This window comes from Pinus tabuliformis, chromosome X (assembly GCF_031772625.1).
Source record: "Pinus tabuliformis cultivar Carrire ecotype Pingquan chromosome X, CPIR1, whole genome shotgun sequence".
NCBI lineage: Eukaryota > Viridiplantae > Streptophyta > Pinopsida > Pinales > Pinaceae > Pinus > Pinus tabuliformis.
In genome coordinates, this window is record NC_142308.1 from 1120315924 (window position 1) to 1120336242 (window position 20319).

At 38.3% G+C, this 20319-nt stretch overlaps 1 protein-coding gene across 3 annotated transcripts in view; it reads left to right on the forward strand.

The window, feature by feature from the left end:
• LOC149143759 (vacuolar protein sorting-associated protein 35B-like) overlaps positions 1–20319 on the forward strand; it is a 223208-nt gene that overhangs the window by 45327 nt on the left and 157562 nt on the right. For all 3 annotated transcript variants that reach the window (XM_089446795.1, XM_089446796.1, XM_089446797.1), the window contains exon 4: positions 1126–1311. In XM_089446795.1, the coding sequence (XP_089302921.1) occupies positions 1126–1311 (186 nt within the window). The remainder of the gene's footprint in view (positions 1–1125; positions 1312–20319) is intronic.

A 20319-nucleotide genomic window follows, 5' to 3' on the forward strand; every position in this document is an offset into this window, starting at 1 on the left:
GTCCTGGCTGTCATTCTAATCGTTGCCTTCTGCATGTACAAACCCATGCGAGAATGCGTCCGAGCACTGTGTAAGGCTTGTATTGTCTACCCGCCCAAACACCCCATCTAGGAGTTCACTTTTTTAGTTTTTTATAATGGCTCAATTACCATGGAAGTAGTTTATAATTTGAATTTCTTTCTTATTTTTTCAGGAAATTCACAAAATTGTAGTGAACATAATACCATTTTTGGTTTTATAAACTCTGTTATGTTGTTGTTATAGTATTATCGTATTAAACCATCTGGCAAAATAATACTTTGGGGTTTAATTGGCTTGTTATCTCATTAATTTCTCTAGATCATATGCATTCTTCCATTAAATTATACAAGAAATAGAAGGGGCCTGTACTATTGGTTCTTCAAACATCTATACAAAATCATATTGTGATTATAAAAGGGAATGGAATTGTAACAAATTTTCTATTTTGTAAATCTTTACCTTCAAGATTTATTCTGGAAGTACTTCAGTATGTTTGAAAAAAAAAGGATCAGGTATACATATACGATGTTTATTAGAAATAGAATGTTTATTCCCTACTTTCATAGCAATGTGCTATTGCAGCATTGGGAAAGCAAGCAATCTTCGTGGGTGGACAGAAGGCATTTGAAATTTCACCAATGAATTAAGTGACATTTGAAAATGTCTCCACAAATTGTATACTTTGTCATGTGTGTGTACCTAAAGTAACAATCCCATTGGTTTCATGCAGCTAATTCTTATTCTTGGTGTAACTTAGTTTGGAAATTTAGTGACACTCTTTTTCGAAAAGTTCAGTAATGGCACACTACGTGCTTTAAGTGGCTTGAACGTCAAAATCTCCTCTCGAATTTGTGAAAAACCATATTTCATTATTGATAGAATATATTCTCCATCAGAAATAAAACATAAAGGTTTTACTTGTGAACTGCCCATCTATATTAGAAAATCTGATGTTGTGTTTGCCCTTGTGCTTTTTCAAGCTGTAGATCTTGACACACATTGCTTTGAACATATGAGATTGTGTCAGTTTTTCCTTAAAAGTCCAGATCCTCCTTTGAAAGTAGACCAATAAAATTCTTTTTGAATTTGTTTTTGATGGACCAGGTATCTCCTTTGTACAGTGGGATCTGTATATATTAAGTCAAAGGAGGCCCCAGCCAAAGATGTTTTGAAAGATCTTGTTGAAATGAGTCGTGGAATTCAGCATCCTATTCGTGGTCTGTTTTTAAGGAGTTACTTGTCCCAGGTTAGCAGAGACAAATTACCAGATGTTGGGTCTGAATATGAAGGGTGAGTTAACTTTCTTGTATTTGGAGGGGAAGACTGTTTTATTAGATTCTTTCTGTGAGCTTGAATGTCCTTCATTGAGGACACATGGCTGAATATTTGTTTATTTCAATTTTTTTGTTTGGGTAAAGAATATATTGTTCTAGGTCTAAATATGTGCAGTTATTTTTTTTCAAACAAATAGAGTTAAAATCCTTCTTATGCTTTCAAGGTAAAGGTCATGCAATATGTTTTAGCTTTATTAGCATTATATATCTCACTAGGCAAGTCATAATTATAAAAGAATCAAAAACATCAAGAAACAGTAAAATCAAACTAACTTAGAAAATTGAAGGAAAACTAAAATCTGTTTCAAGGTCAGAATTATTCTGATGGAAGAAGTCAAGCCTCTTGACCATTGCCATCTTACAAGCAAGCTAATTCTAGGTGAATGTTTCTGCCAATTTTTTTGGTCGAATATGTTGTTTATAAAAGATGTTTTTATAATTGCATGCTTTTCTGATTGACAACTTTCATCTAAGGTCTAATCAATATGTGCGTCCAAGATGCAGTGTTTCTAATATCTATAAAGTGTGCATTCATGGTGCAGTGTCTATTTATTGCATGCATTCAATTTGAAATGTGTAAAAAGTCTAATCATGACTTGGAATGTTTAAAAGCTCTTAGAATGACTTGCTGGGAACATGTAAAAAGTCTGAGCATAACTTGGTGAGAATGTATCTTCTGACCTCCTTGGGCAGCTCACTTTAGTGGAATGGGTCGAACCAATTGGGCTATCCATTGGGGCTGTATTAAACTCTTATATGTAAGGTTTATAATATATAATTATATAGCATATAGTTTAATATAAGCTATATTACATATAAATCTTATATGTACAATTTTTTTTAACCCAGGAAAAAAAATTCTGCAAATTCCATTTACAAGATATAAACAAAATTACATATTGTATATGCTTGACAGCATTCCTGTGGTGTATGGCCTCAAGTATGTCCAAATTTTTTTTCCACTATCATATGGAGACGTGGCACCTGTTTTTTTCATCTACTAGAAAAATATACGTCTTGTCTGTCATTTTATATTACATCTACTTTTCAGTCATTTTTAGGCTCTATAATGTCCAAACAGCTACTATCATATTATCATCTCACCCTGCAAGAAAGGAAACTTGTATCCAAAATTTCCAAAACTATGAATCTTTCAGAGAAGGAGCTAGTCAGACCCAAGGGTTGATAAAATTTTGCTGGAGCTGGTTCAACACTTTGCACGTGCCACGGTCCGAATTCAGTTCAGCTTTGGAGAGTGCATCAGCTTCTGAGTTCCTGGAGGAGGGAGGGTCCTCGGAAATATTTGAAGTCGACGGTACCTGGAATGGAATGAGTTCCAGAGGATGTGTCTGAAGGAGCTGGGAGTTCTTGTTGTGGAGGGGAGCTCTGCAGAGGAGCATCCGGAGCCGGTGTCATCACAAGGGATGTAGAAGGTGAAGCGGAGTAGAGGGAGTCCTTTGTCACCCATTTCATGGATGATTTTCCATGCACACAATCTTTGCTTAAGTGCCCATGTGTGTGATAGCAATCGCACTTGTATGGCATTCCTTCGTAATCCAAGCTCTGATGGTGGTTCAGAGTTCCAGAACTGATAGATATTGAATCCGAAAAACCAGAGACAAGATTTAGACCAACCAGAGTTCTTTCCATACCCATGGAACCTGATTGCATGAAGGACATATCAGCCTCGTAGTAGAAACCCAATGTGTTGCTGATTTCCCTAAAAACATCCTCAGGCTAGAAGATGAACGACAATCCAGGGAGGGAGGGTCCTCGGAAATATTTGAAGTCGACGGTACCTGGAATGGAATGAGTTCCAGAGGATGTGTCTGAAGGAGCTGGGAGTTCTTGTTGTGGAGGGGAGCTCTGCAGAGGAGCATCCGGAGCCGGTGTCATCACAAGGGATGTAGAAGGTGAAGCGGAGTAGAGGGAGTCCTTTGTCACCCATTTCATGGATGATTTTCCATGCACACAATCTTTGCTTAAGTGCCCATGTGTGTGATAGCAATCGCACTTGTATGGCATTCCTTCGTAATCCAAGCTCTGATGGTGGTTCAGAGTTCCAGAACTGATAGATATTGAATCCGAAAAACCAGAGACAAGATTTAGACCAACCAGAGTTCTTTCCATACCCATGGAACCTGATTGCATGAAGGACATATCAGCCTCGTAGTAGAAACCCAATGTGTTGCTGATTTCCCTAAAAACATCCTCAGGCTAGAAGATGAACGACAATCCAGGGAGGCAGACCCAAATAGGGATTATAACAAGCTTCTCCGAGCGAGCATCAAAGTCCAAGGACCATTTCTTAACATAGAGAGTCTGGAAGCCCCAATACCATTTGCCCCTATGGAATATTCTATGTGTCTTCCTCCAAGGACCTGATCCAGCCCATCCATCCCTTCGCTAAAGTCATACATAGAGGCGCATATCTGAGGAGAGATTTGAACTTTTGCTAAGTCTGTCTAGACTCTACATAGAACCACCATGGACATGCACTTGCTTGTGAACCTTCCCACCATCGCTTGCTTTTGCATTTTGCTGGTTTCCATTGAGTTTCACATCCATACCTAGTGCCAGTCTGCGTTTGCCTGCATTTCTTTTTCTTCTTTTTTCCCTTCAGGGGAGAAGGCCTGATAGGGGGTCCAATGTGGAAGCCAGATGGGCAGGTGGTTCGTTGCTGCGGAGCATATTCGATGATATAAATCCACTTAGAAAACCAGGTGGATGGTAGGTGGAAGGATGACAAGGGATGTAGTTGGTGGAGGGGCAAAAATTCGAAAATGAAGCAGGGCTTGAGACAGGTAAATCCATAAGTGAATAGGGAGAAATCTGATCTCCAGTGGAGGGGGACGGTAAACATGGGGAGGGGCAGGTATCCATGGAAGAGAATGTAGGAGAGCGTACCTTGGGTGGAATGTAGATGGTGGAATTTCATCTATCATTATATGTATATTTATATGGTATATTATTTTATGTTCAATAGACATCATATCTCATGTGGCATTGCAGGTTAGGACTAGTGGCAACAATGAACAAATACAAATGAATGATTTGGATTTTTCTTTCCCTCTTTGAAGTGATTTTCAACACTTTGCAATGTGACTTTTGAACGTTGTGACTACCCAAGGCAGATGGCAAATGACACTAGTGTACATGCTTACTAGATAAACATTGGTTGTGGTGTCACGGTGTGGTAGAGGGACTATATTGAATACGAGTGCAGGCTGTATGATAGATTGGTTGTCAGTAGAGGGTGTATAGTTTGTCTGGTAGCTAGGGTTCCTTTCCTATTGCCAAGTATGTGAACAAATGCTTTAGGAGGAAAAGCTATAACTTCTTTACTTTATGATATAATATTTTGTTTGACATATGTGCTGCTTTATTTTCTTTGATAGAATTGGCTGCTTCAATGTTGATGTGATGTTGGGGAGAGTGGGGTGGCTTTCATTGGTGGCTATATGTTTCAGACAAAAGCTATTTTGACAAATAAGACTTTGATGGTTACATAATAGTTTGATAGAACCACAAAATGTTGCAGATTGGTTATTTCTAAATCAACAAATCTCTATAAATGTCAACAATGATTAAGTTTATTATTTGTATAAAGCTGCAGAGTAATTGACTAAGTTTGAAAATGAAGGTTGTTGTTGCTCACACTATATTAGAGTGCACTTTTTTTTCCTTGGCAATGTTAACACCACAATAACAAATATATTACTTCCTCTTGAGTAGATATTACATGTAGATGGCTATTAATGATAAATTTTGACCACCACCCAAAAAGATTTTATTTCAAATTTAATAAGATGGCCACAAGCCAGGACATACCTTGCAGTAGTCATAGTATGTCATATGCACTCTTGGTGAAAAATGTGCAGCCATATAGTCGAAACAACAAAAGTAATTATACAATATGGTCAAAACGACAAAAGTAATTATATAATGTGTAAAAGATACAAGATGGTAATATGTAGTCAAGACGACCATAAGATATATGTATGCATGTATATATCTAGATACATGCCTACCATCCACCTGGTTTTCTAGGAGACATGCCTACCCTAATGGACACGACTCTACTCTATAATTGTTGTTGCACTCGAGAAGAGAGACACATTTTACTATGTAGTATAGGAATCAAATCATATCAACAATTGAAAGACATTAAATTATATCACTAACTAGACTTATTTGTATTGGCACTTTTCTTGGCTGTTTTCTATCAGTTGATACTGAGATGCATGCTATCAAGCATTAATACGTGTATACATATATATCTTTGATGAAGAAATATCTTTATATTCCATATGAGGAATATAGATGTCGTGGTCCTTGAGATTAGACAACAAGGGTTGAAGCCATTACAAGGATAATACTCTTTTTGCGCTCAACATGTCACATGCGGCAATTGAAGTTGAGTGGGGAGTATAACAACATTTCTCCCAACCACTTGAGCTACATTCAATTGACATACATACATACAAACATACATACATACATACACACATACATACCACACAAGCTATATATATTCTTGTAAGGATTGAAGCCATTACAAGGATATACTCATCATGAGCTCAACATGTTACATGTGGGAATTGAACTTGGGTGGGGAGTGTAGCAACATTTCTCTCAACCACTCAAGCTATGTCCAATTGACACACACACACACATACATAAAACATGAGCTATATATATCCCCTTGCAAGGCCACAAGCCATTACATGGATATGCTCATCATGAGCTCAAGCCTTACAAGGATATACTCGTCATGAGCTCAATATGTCACATGCGAGAATTGGACTCAAGTGGGGTGTGTAACTATATTTCTCCCAACCACTCAAGCTACATACAATTGACACACACACACATACATATACATATATACAATTTCCAAGCTAGAAAGGTTGACGAAAAATTAGGCGCTTACCCTAATTTTGAGGATGGTACCTAGGGTAAACTCTAGAATCTTTAGGGTGCAAGGCTGATCAACAACAAGGCTTGAAGCCATTATGGTAATATACTTGTGATGAGCTCGACATGTCAATTGCGGGAATTGAACCTGGATGGGGAGTGTTGTCGCACAAATTGTCACGACAACGCTCAGACCAGGGGCTGTCACTCTGATCCCTGATCTCTCCGTTTAAGCCTGTCTCCCGCGGCTAAGGGGGGTAGACCCTGTAGGGAAATGGACGACCAACTGTGAACCAGTTGGATTGGGAGACACGATGGAACAAGCACTAAATTGATTTTATTAATTTAATGGACCAGTGCCTTATGGACTTGATGTTTAAACGATTACTTACTAGATGTTGTAGAAATATAAACCATGTACAACAATCATTTATCATAAGATATCCAGTAAATTCACGATGATGATCTAGCAATTTTAAAACTTCGAAAGATAAAGCTTGATACACAACCACGTAATTATGAACATTAACCAGATATCATATTCATGTAGCTAATCTTCAAAATGATCATTCATGCACATAAAATGATAAACATTCATTCCACATCAAAAATTTTAGCCTTAGCAAAGATAATAAAGCGTGATAAACCCCTGAGCCAAGACCGAAAGATATTTCCGAAATATTTTATGCTTTTCAAATACAGCAAAGCTAAAGACTAAGTAAATGAAACCTTAAATCCAAAATCTAAAAAAAAATAAAAAGGAAATTTTTTATTTTATTTTATTATTTTATATTTTATTTTTGATTTTTTATGACATAAAACAAAACGAAACTAAAAAGCATATAATTCTAATACTATAAAACAATTAAATCTAAATTAAAATCTACAGCTTACAAACTTAAAATTATTAAAACCCTACCTAAATCTAAAACGTAAGTCTAAAAATTAAACAAATACTAGACTTTTATATATATATGAAAACATTTATCTAAATTATAATCTAAATGAAACAAAATTAAAATCAAAAGTAAAACCCCTTCCTTTTTTTTATATATATATTTTAAAAGAAATCTAAACTAAACGATAACTAAGCTATACCTTAAAGGAAATGCGAAAACGTAACTTATGCCCTACAACAACTTAGCAAAGGAAAGCGATCACCATACACTTGCTGCGTAATATAACTTACCTGCATTACAACCTGAAATGCAAATATACCTCACTGCGTTCACCTGAACTGTTATAAAAAAATTTCGAACTGATGAAGCGCTCGGAAATCTGAAATGGAAACGACTGGATGCAAAGACCCTAGCCGCAAACGCTAGCCCGCGTATACAAACGTCTTGCTTACTGCTCATGCGATGATAAAAATTGACGGCAGCAAATTCTTTTTTGCAGATGAGCAGCGTATGATCATCCGTTTTGATTATTGCTTACCCCACGTATTTGGTTCGCGTGAAAAAGGGGCGAGATTCTTACAAAACGTTTGCAGATCGATCGACGGCGGATGGACTTACGTTTTGCAGTTCCCAGCAACTCTTAATGACGGAGAAAAGGAGAAGAAAGCTATGTGGATGAGGAGGCAATCGTGCAGGTAAATGAAGATGCAGTAGTCTGGAAATCAATACGCAAAAGATTTATAGTATGAGGATTGGAGATAGCATGGGCAGCACATGAGGAGGGCAAGGGAAAAGGTATTCTACCGCTGATTGCAGGGCGATAACAATGGGAACGTAGAGATGAGAGAAAGCGTAGAACGCAGGCCTGGCAGCTTGAATGAGTTTGGGAAAGAGCAAGGTGAAACGAAATGTGACAGTGTATAGCTGGACGACGGCTGAAAGAAATCGATGCAAGGTTATGGTGGCAGCATAATAATTTTGCAGACTTTGGCAGTGTACAGGAGTTGGAATTTGATGGGGAGCACATAAAAATAAACTTCCTGCAAATAATGAAACCCCAGATCTGAAACCCCTGGACAACAAAATAGCTTAGACAAACCCGGCAACCTGTAATGGAAAATCACCCAAAAAATAATATGTGCATAAAACAAAATTAAAACCCTAGATCAACTAAGCAATTTATAGCTTTTGACTCTTAAACAGCCAGATCTATCAGTAATCAGCAGTAATATTATCGAAAATTTCAGATTTTACTATGAAGAACTTCAGAAAATCTCTCATGCAATTCAGAAAAATAAACTAAATGATAAACCCAGGATCAAAACTAGCTGGGCTCTGCAAGAAAATGCTTGCGGGAGTTGGCTGGTTCAGCCGAGAACTTCCCCGAACGCCCACTGGTCTTCTTCAATAAGGGTTTCCTGCACAGCTCACTTCAACCATCAATAAAGAGAGAAAAAAACAATACTAGATCTCAAAAAGCAATGGAGATACCTGCCATTACTTCAGAAAACCTAATACCCTTCAAACCCTAGCAAGTGAACAAGATACCTGTGCTCAACAATACTCTATAAGAAGCTGTTACTAATGGCTGAAAATTAAAATATGCAGAAATAAAATAGCTCACAACACTTCCAGAGAGTAACACCAGCAAGATTTCAACCCCAAAGTCTTTCTTTATTAGCACCAGAAACAGATTACAAGAGAGCTTCTTCAGCACAAGACTCACAGATCCTATCTCCTTTCAAATGACCCCTAGCACCCTATTTAAAGGAAAAATTCCCAACAGCTAGTTCGAGTGATCCACGTCAAAAAGATCTCGACCGTCGATGAGGATCAAGATATCTCTTAATCTCATCCGTCGAATTTTTAATGCATTAAAAAATTGAAATTCTGCATTTATTTACTCAAAATATTATTATTTTATTATTTTTTCAAGTTTTTACTTTATTTTATTATTTTTATTTTATTTATTTATTTATTTTTATTTTTATTTTTTTTAATTTTTCAATTTTTTTTAATTTTTTTTTTGTTAATGGATCCTCCAACTTAGCCTTTGGAAAAATCACCTAGGACCTAGGACTTAGGACTTATGAGGGGATTAAAAACATTTTCTAACCCTCAAGACACTTTACGTCATGACTTTTACAACTTTACATCTCAAGGGGGAGAACCCATTTGACATAGACCCTCATAAACCACCCAGTTCTGCGACACAACTATAATCTAGCAGATTAACACACTAGGATTCTCCTAAGATTCTAATGACAAAATCCATTTCGGCTTTGGGGTTAGGCTGAAGGAAAACTCTGCCGATCATAGATCGGTGAGACAAAAAACCTTCCGGAACGTAGATTATCACTAGAAAATTAGGTCCACCTAGGCAATTTACATACATGACTCAACTCTGCTAAGATTATTTACAATTAAATATGCAGACTGGGTTTACAACATAAATTGATCACGCTGTCGATGACTGTCGAATGGCACGGACATGTCGATCAAGCGCTATCCTTTTTTGCGAAGAAAAGGGGGTGTACTGCTGGGAAGTTGACACGTTGTGGTCAACAGGGAGGATAACAATCATTCCTCCCAATAAAATGAGACACACACATACACACATGTGTGTATGCACACTAGAATATATGGATCCATCTTAACATGGGATATTTTAAGCACCACTCTCAAATTTTTTGGATCCCTGTCAGTGCTTAATATATTTGAAGCTAAGATGGATTTTTGCTAGTTAAATGTGGTAATTGAAGCTATAATCATCCCTCCCTCTCACTTGAAAAAACCCATATATGTATGTATGTATGTATGTATGCACACTAGAGTGTGTGGATCCATCTTAACATAGGTTCTTTTAAGCACCAATCTCAATTTTTTTTGTATCCTCTTGGTGCTTAATATATTTGAAGCTAAGATGGATTTTTGCTAATTAAATATACATAATAGTATTTAGGTATATCACATTGGCAATTTCCTTGTGAAGTGTTTGTTATATGTTCGATTTATCATTTGAGTTGAAGAGTTGACATTTCATTAACTTGGAGGGTTGCTTTTGTGGCAAGAGCAAAGGAAAAGCCTCCATAATAATATTGGTAGTTCATGTGTTTACAACAAAGCAAAAAGGGAAAGGGAAAAAGAACATTGTCCAACAAGGAGTTAGTAGTAGTAATTTATTAATGTCTAATGAATGACTACAAAAGTAGGCCAAAGGGAGTGAAAAGTACATCCATTATATAGAGTGGGAGTGCAAATGGAACTTCGAGGAAATGTAAAGAGTGCTAAAAAGAAATACACAAACATGGATAAAGCTAACATAGGGAATAAATGAGATCTGCATTAAGGGAGATTCCCAGTGTAAGTAACAAGGTCGTGAGTCCAATGAAATCAAGGTCGCCAAGACCTAATGGCTAAGGGCGAGCTAATCTTTGGATCGCCTACAAATTCTGTTGGAGCTATTGAAGTTGGGCATATTTGTACGATCCCGGGAGGATGTAGGAGTTAGGGATACTCCTAACATCCGAGACTGAAGGGAAGAAACTCTGAGATGTCTGGCTACTCCTCTGCGAGACTAGAGTATGTGGACAAACGGAAGGCCCTCATCTCTGTATCCGTTTAGAATTGGTACCATAGGCCCTCGATGGATGTGTGGACTGATATATGTGTTGGCATCTCTGGATTGACCTTGATGATATGCTTGGCAAAGGGGAAAGAAGAGATGTATGTGGTCTCACAACTCTATAGTCGGTGGCACAATGAGATTCAACTTGTCACTTGTTGCTACGATTTGATGGGACCACTTGGAAGTAGAGGTGAGCCTCTTGTTTGACCCTAGACGGGGTGTGGCATGTAGTAGCTGAGACCCGTGGCAGAAAATCTCCCCGATGAAAAGTGCTAGGCATCTTTGGCCCTAGTAGCGGAAGAAAGTGGAAAGGGAGCCTCTCGACTCTATATATAGGCAATGATATCATCCTTTGATCTCATAGTATATGGGGCACTGAAAAATGCAGTGCATCTAGGTCTTTGGCTCCTGTAGGTAGCACCACTGGCACACCTTATCAGATCGTGGTATATGGTGATTTGTCTCTGACTCTCCACTCGAAGTCGATGTGACCCAACTCGTAGTTTCCCTAGTGGGATCCTATGTGAGTACATCTAGTGTTTGTGAGTATAAGGAGGGCCGACAATGAGTTCGTCTTGCAGCTCCAAAAAATGCTCTAGGTAGAAGGACATCTTTGAGCCAAGGTTCACCGAGGGGGATGACCAAGTGACTTGAAAGTATAATTTGTAGAAATCCTCTCTGATGGCCTGATTTTGTATCTTCCAAGTTAGTTAGTTATATGTTGGTTCATCGATGGATAAACAAGATGGAGAAAGGCGCTTTGGGGAGATGGTCATTGATTGATGGAGCCAAGGTGCCTTTGCGAACCATCCACAAGTATGACCTTAGGGAGTATCTGAAGCGATGTCCTCCGAAGAACAAAGTGCAAGATAGGGGTGTCTCTTTCTCCTGGTAGCAAAGTCTTTGTAAGCGTTGACTCAATGGAGGAAAGAGACTAGGCAAAAAATGACTTCAAGGCGAAATGGGTGGACCTTGAACTTTGCATGAATAATGGGTTGCGAAACTATGCATTTGCAGTGGATGATACATTGAAGAAGCATGGTCTGGACTCTCCATCTTGACCCAATTTGACTATAGTAAACTAGGTCCCAAAATATTATAACCATAGAGGACTGTGGGTTTGATGATGACCTCCATGAGGTGGAGCTTGGATGAGATGTCTTGGAACTATGCCTGGAATCACTAGGGATAGGGAGCTGTAACCTTTACTAGGCTGAGGTTCGAGTGCCTGCCACATACAAAATATAGGCCTTGTGAACTGTACCCCAAGTAAGTATAAGATGTGGTGATCTCAATCTCTCCTGTGCTAGTAGAAGTTTAGGTATGCAATAGATTTCTTTGAGGCATTGAAGGTCAAAACCTTGATTTTACCGAGGTTGACCTTTAGCTGTTGAGGGTCATAGAAACTGGTGAATGTGTTAATCTGTCTCTATAATTCCTCAAGAGTGGAGGCCAACACGACCAAGTCATCAATGAAGAGGAGCAAGGAGATCAAAACATGGTGTAGTAGGCAATCGTCACCCTTCTTTATGTGCTTATGGAGGAAACACTCGAGCTCATTAATAAAAATCCCAGAGAGAGTCGGAGAGAGGGGACACCCTTGTTTCACCCCAATGGTACTCTGAATGAAGCTTGAAAGACCATGAGCCATCTTGAGGCACTCTAGCATTGACTCATAAAGTCTCATGATAACAATTAAGAGGGTTTTTGACATGGCAATGTCGCAGAGTCTCTAGAATAATGTCTCCCGTGGAACCATGTCAAAAGCTTTTCAAAAGTCTACAAAGCATTTGTAAATTGGTTAAGAGCGATAACAACCTCCTTAATGATGTCTTTAAGGATCAGGATGTGATCAATCATCTAGTAGTCTGGGTAGAAGCCTACTTGTCCTCTAGCTCTAAGATGGTGATTCTCAATTTCTCATAAAGCCATTGGTGTAGGAATGTGGCATAAAGCTTGGAGAATGTGTGGCCCACCATGATAGTCCATCGTTCCATGATAGAAATGAGGTAAAAACCAAGGCAATGCAAAATAGGAAGGCTTAAAGAGAATATAGAATTAGAAATCTTTATTTAGAGATAATAAAATTAGGAAACACACGCAAATAATTGTTTTGTCGAAGAACATGATAGTAGCTAAGCTATCAAACACGTCCAAAAGGGTCACATGTCATGAATTTGGCATGTTGGACATGGATTTGTAAGGACACATGTTAGACACATGTTCAACATGTGTCCTATAAGGGTCATGTATCATGAATTCGGTGTGTTGGACATGATTAGTGAGGACACGTATCAAACATGTGTTTGACACATCTTGTGAATAGGACACATGCCAAATGTGTGTCCAACAGATGCCCTCATTGTGTCCCTCTACAAAGTGGCTTGTGGCTCATAAAGGAGTGATTTGTCCATTATTTCACTTCATTTCAACCAAGTTGGAGGTCTAAGGCATTTCAGAGTACACCTGAGGATTATCGTACAATGTTGAAGGGATTTCAAGTGTTGGGCAAGTGCATTTGTCTACTAGTCTTCAAGTTTTTTTCTCAATCATCAAGGGTAGCTAGAAAAGGTCAAAGTAAAGGGAGGAATGCCCTTATTGATGTTGTCCTCCTTCCTTCAATTTCATCATGTTTTGCTAGTGTTCCCTCTTGTGGAAGTGGGGTTGCAAGTGCAATTTCAAATGATGAAAATACATTGTTTTAGTAAGACAATAGGCCCAAGAGAAAAAATATCCATTGTGGAAAGAATGTCACAAGGCATCAGGGGTGTGGTTCCAAGTTAAATTGGGGAAGGGAATGTTCTTTGGACGTGGTTTTTCCCATAATCAATTGAAGAGAACCTAATTTGAGTTAAGGGCTATTTGTTGAGCACACCTTGTGGACTTGGACTATGTTTAGGAGTGAGGGCATGTAGGAAACCAAGAATGAGAATCCTCTTCCATTATTTGGGAATTGGAAAGAGAAACCATTGTTGGTTTATGGAAGGTGACAACAACATGTAGGAAAACCAAGAATGAGAATCTTCTTCCATTATTTGAGAATTGGAAAGAGACGTTGATGTTGGTTTATGGAAGGTGGAAACAACATGTAGGAAAGCCAAGAATGAGAATCCTCTTCAATTATTAGGGATTTTTTCTAACAATTATCCATTTGGGAGTGGGAGTGTAGTTCAAGTAGCAAAAAAGAGGGTAGCTAGTCTAGTGGACAAGATATTTCAATAAGAGAGGTGAGATGAAACTGATATTACCATTGGGTTTTTTTATCTATCTCAACTTCATTTCATTTAATGTGACACAATCTTCTTTGTTTATTGAGATGTGTTGAGATCTAGTTCATGGGGTTCCAATAGGATAAGTGCCTCCTAGTTTAGAGAAGCTTAGAACCACATTATTGGTTAAGGCAAAGGAGGTGGGTAAAATGTTGAGTTTGTTAAATCATCATGATTCTCATTTGTTGTAAGTGTTGTTTTTGGTGGATGGACAGATGTCGCACACCATCCACTCATCAACTTCATGATGTCCTTGAATTGACTAGTCTTGTTGATAGCGGTGGATTCTCATGGAAAATACAAAAATCATAATATATGGGTGAGGTGCTTATTAAAGTTATTGAAGATGTAGTTGTTAATTTTGGTGTGAAAGTTATTATAGATAATGCACCTGTGTGCAAGGCTACTGGCATGCTTGTGGAAGCTAAATATCCACAAATATTTTGGACACTTTGCTTGTTCATTCTTTGAATTTAGTATTGCTTCAGATGTGACACGGATCAAAAGTCTTTACGAGGATGCTACCTTATTTGCAATTTTGTACATTACCATGTTGATGCTCTCAATCTATAAAGAGTACACACATCTATCATTGTTGTCGATTGCATATATGTGGTTAAACTGCTCATCATGCATAAGAGGTTGAGGGAGGTCAAGATTGCTCTTGTGTTGCTGGTTACTTCAGAGTTTGGGTCTTTTTGGCGAAATACAAGTCAAGCTTATTCAAAAAAGGTCAAGGATACAATGTTGGGTGATGATGGTGGGGGAGGGTAGACCTTACAATTAAGATCATGGACCTTATCATCTCTTTGTAGCGGTTTGTTGACACAAACCAACCCTTCCTAAGAGCGGCTTATGAGGGGTGGGATTCCATATTGAGTTCGTGAATAAATTATTTTACAAAATGATTGTCACAATATGGGACATTAGTACATGCATTCTTCACTACCATATAGGGCATTCTTGTCAACAGGTGGGATAAGAAATGCACACCTTTGCATTGCTTGGCTCAGCCATTGAATCTCCAATACTACAGCAATGATTGGCTCAACAATGGGCTTTCATGCAGATTCCCTCACATGGATGGTGAGATTTCACAGGTGAGGAAGGATGAACTTAGATTAATATATCAGGATAGAGCACCCCTCAATGATGTGGAGGAGGAGGGCTTTGTAGAGTTTTCCACTAGCATTAGAGGATTTGGAGGCCATGATGTGCTCAAAGACAATGGGGCTAAGCCTTATGCTTGGTGGGCAACTCATGGGGCAACATGTCCTCTTCTTCAACACTTAGCCATGAGGCCCCTCTCTTAGGTTGCTTCATCCTCTTGTTAGTAGAGGAAGTGGAGCACATATGGGAATTTGTACATTTTGAAGAAGAGTAGGTTTGAGCAAATTTAGGGCAGAGACAATGTTTTATGTGCACACAAACCTATCTTATTTATGGGCAGAACGAGGAGGGGTTGAAGGGAAACACAATGATGTGGGATGTGTTTCTTGATGATATGGGTTTGGATAAGAATGTTGAGTTGGCATTAGCCAACTTGGATCTCAATGAACCAATGCTAGTCCCAATCACTTTTGATGATGGTGATCCTCTTGAGGGGCCATCCTCCACACCAATAGATGCAAAGATTGGATTGGATGTAGAGAAGGAAGATTGGGGAGAGAGCAACGATAATGATGTTGATTTCAAGAATGTCACAAACTATGGGATTCTTCCATCAATGGTTCTAGTATCTACCCTATTTTGTATTTGCCATCACCGTTCCTATCTATAGTAGTAGTGACTTGGTATCTATGTAATACATTTTGATTTTGATGACTTAGTGAGAAAAATGCAATTTATGGTTCTACTTTCTTGTGTTTGTTATTTAATCATCATGGATTTAGTACTAGTTGTAGGATTGAATTTGTATCACCATCATGTAAGTGTTTTACTTTCTAAATTCTAAATATAAAATAAAATAAAATAAATCTTTGTTTATATTCTATTTCTGGGCTTCTTATGTCTTGTGTCAGAGAAATATTTTTTGTGTCTTGTGTTGGACACTCATATTTCCAAATTTTGTGTCTTCCATGTCCCATGTCATTGTGTCAAGTGACTTAAGATGGTAGTTATGGAATAGGTAAAGTGTTCACACTTTTTGCTACTTTCCTCTTGAATTGAATGCATTATGAGTTGCCTATGACATAGACTTTAATGCAATTTATGACTTGGCACACAATAAGGAATGATTTTCTACATTGGATGGTATTAAAATTTAGGGTTGAAATGTTTGCTTTAGGAGATGATTGAGCACAAATCTTATAATTCCAAGGTATTGTACTATAAAGCTGCTTGATGGTGAAATTAAGGAGGTATGCAATGTGTTGTATAGTCTAAGATTGACAAAGAATATGCTTTCTTTAACTGAGATTGCAAAGTAGAGTTTAAGGTGGGATTTGACAAAGACAAAGAGAAGTGTCCAATAAATGATAAATTTAACCACTACAAGGCAGTTGCTACACTTATCAAAGGGATGGTTTATATAGGTTTTTAATTATGTCACTAGAAATTAGTAGTTGAAGGTTGTCGTAAGGCCAACTTTGGGATTTGTTATGGACCAAATGGCAAAATAAGCATAAAGAAGACCCAATTGGTAATGTCATGTGTAAATCAAGTGAGAATGAATGAAAGTCAAGTCCATTTGTGCATGTGTCTTTCATTTACAATAGATCAAATAATATTCAAATGCATATATGGTAGGGAAAGAGGGGTAGAAGGAAATGCAATTCTTCTTGATGCATATATAGGAGGCGTTTTTGGTGTTGGAAATCTGTCAACCAAGGGGTCTCCCTGATGTGAAGTCCCAATTATACTTCACACTGTTTGGAGTAGGAGCCCCATTCGGAGTATCGACCCGACTACCATAAATCTAAGGTTTGCCTTGGCTGCAATGAATAACATTGATTGTAATGTGTAAAGGGAGACTTTCACGAGAGGGAAGTAAAAGTGAGTCTCTAAAGGAAAGTTATAGTACTATCCCAAGAGAGGCACATGAGAGCAAGGAAAGATTCGTTAGTTATCTAGTGAAATAGTTCACATAGACACAACGAGAATTAAAGCAAATACAACATACATTCAACAAGATAAGTACCAAAGCCAATGTAGTAGTTCAATTTCCTTAGTACATAGGAACAAAACATATGCCATAAACATCCAAAGGATAGTCTTACAATATTTATGATACATACATGAAAATGTGTCGGCTCAGTGACCTTTTGATTATTAGGTGAAAGATCCAAGTACATAGTTACAATGATGAGCCACTAGCTCCAATAGTGGAACATTGAGTCACTTCTTGTTCATCCAAAGAATGATCTTCTTGTTGAGAAATATAGGGGCAGCTAAATAGACGATTTCTCTTACTTTGATCACTGTTTGTGATGTATTTTTACTTAACTTGATTAACTTTTTTCTTTCACTTGATTATTATTAGTGTTCTCTATCATCAAACAACTACCAAACAATGAAGATCAATGAGACGAGGAGACACAAAATGTAGGCTATCAGCCAGGGCAAAAACCTCTCCTCTTGTGAGGAAAACCCACAAGAATTCTTCTATTCTTATAGAATCTTCAAATGACGAATTCCAAGACCTAGGACCCTTGACAAAGACCCCTCCAAGACCAAGTAACCTTCCTTCTTGATGAGCTTTCCTTGCACAGTTTACAGCAACAAACTTTGACCCCAACAACTTCTCCAACAACTTCGACCCCAACAACTTTTCCAACAACTTTGAACCCCAACAATTTTCCAGCAACTTCGTCGTCCAACAACTTTCCAGCAACTTTGTCCTCCAACAACTTTCTAGCAACTTCGTCCCCCAACAACTTTCTAGCAACTTCGTCCCCCAACAACTTTTCATCAACTTCATCCCCCAACAACTTTTTAGCAACTTCATCCCCCAACAAATTTCCAACAACTTCAGAATTCCGTTGCACGTAAGAGAGAGAGAGCCCAAAACTTTGACACTAGCTTCCTTCTTTAACGTATCTTGCCTTAGGACTTCTTCCCTTTAAGGTCAAACTCTTTTTCTTGCTTCTTCGTATGTCTTGGATGTGTGTTTCAAATGAGGTTGAATGCCTCTTATATATAGGCTTTCCGGGGGTATGAATTGCCTCCATGAGGTTGACTTGATCTTTCATGTAGGTCAACTTGTTGTAGCTCGTTGACAAGGTCTTGGAGGGTCTTTTATGAATCAAATAAATTTCTTTTAGATAATACAAGATGCCCAAAGGGGTCTTGCATGTATGACGATGCCTCTTTTGTCTTCATAATTCTATGACAAACCTAGAAGCACTTAATGGGTGCTTGACCTTCAAATAAATTTACCTTGAGCATGAAACCTATGCATAAAGAATGAAAATAATAAATTTATTTTTTCTCTTTTCATCAAATACATAAAATCATGATTAGAATAGACATTATGAGTACCGAACCTAGTTACACATTTAAACACTTCTCTCCTGTGCCAATCTAGAGAAGCCAAGGCTAGCTCTCCAAAAGCTTGAGCCTCCAAAAGCCCTTTGCTTGAGTTATGAGGGTGTATTTATAACAAGAGGAATGACCTTTCATATCCCCATGACTCTTGAGCTTCCCTCATGACTCTTGGACTTCCAAGTGACTCTTGAACTTATACAAGACTCTTGGACTTTTCCTAGTGACTCTTTAGTTTACATGTGACTTTTCATATTCCACATGTGACTCTTGGACTTCCATACATTTACATTTTGTCATTTTTGGAAATACATAATTACACTCCACATCGTGTGGCAAGATTCATTGACACATGTGACATTTTGATGACACTTATACAAGCCATGACTTGGCAATGATGACATGGAACTTCATGATGATGTGGCATTGCCAAGCTGCTCTTCTTGCTGCTTTTTTTGTATCTTCATGATAGATGCTACAGGTTCTTCCTCTTTCTCCTCCAAAAGGCTTGAAGATCTGGAGTCTTTTATGTGATCTGGATCTTATAACATCTATCACGATCTAGTGTCCCTCCATCTTCATGTTCAATGACCATCTTGTCTTCATAGATTTCTAAGTGTCTTCTAGCATAGTCTCCTTCTCCTCCTCTGAGCAATCATCTTGTCATTTCAAGATATAGTACTTGCAAGTGAAGTTCACTCATGACAAGATGACGTCAATATGGAAATCTCCTAGTCTAACTCTCTTCATGAAATCCATCAATTGACTTGGAACTGGGTACTGGACAGGGAGGAAGGTTCAGGGATTGCGTAGTGCGCTGTTCTAAAGGACATGGTTGAGGAACTGATGGCTGCAACTGCGTAATGTGCAGCAGCTCGAGGCCCGAGAAGCAATATTGCACAGTCGAGGGTCACAATGAGGCATGCTTGCCCATTGTAACTGCAAAATGCGTAGTTCAAGAGAGAGAGAGAGCTAGTGGATTGGTCAGTGGCGTAGTTCAGGGAGAAAGGAGACAAATTGCGGCTTGCAACTGTGCAATGTGTAGAAAGAGGCTGACTGGTAGGCTAGATTGTGCAGTTGTGGAGAGCAAGAGACAATCCTTGAGCATAGTGACTGTGCAATGCATAATCCTTGGAGGCAATGATTGCGCATTGCACAGTTCTTGAGGGCAGGACATGCTTCTTGAGCCCTGAGATTGCGCAATGCGCAGTTCAGGGAGGCAATTTGGGAGGAGATTGACCGAATAAGGATCAATTGCAAAAAATGACTAAGTGTGGGATCGAAGAGGTGAGAGATGGAACCAAAACAGGACTTGAGCATGATCACATGCTTATAGACAATCAACCACTCAACATGGAAGCATTTACCATCCACAATCAACATGTTCCTGTTGAGATGACAATAGTACAATACTTTCCTCCAAGTGTGACACTTAAGATACACTTTGTGACACAAGTGACGACACTAGTGAAACAATGCTTAAGACTTGGGGAATGTGTCTAATGCATTTCTATATGATGGATATAACACGGTAGTGTAGGAGAATGCATTAAAACTACCTTTCAACAATGTAGAAATGACTCCCTTTGACTAGATGCTCTTGGAAATACTGAGAGGGGGGTGAATCAATATTTCTTTCAATTGTTATTTTTACCAGTTAGATTCTTCACAATTATAATTAGTAAAAATGAACAATAATAGTTTTATTGAGAACAAGGGAGGATTCCAATCCTCTTTTTCAAATAATTGAGTACAATAATAATATGAGG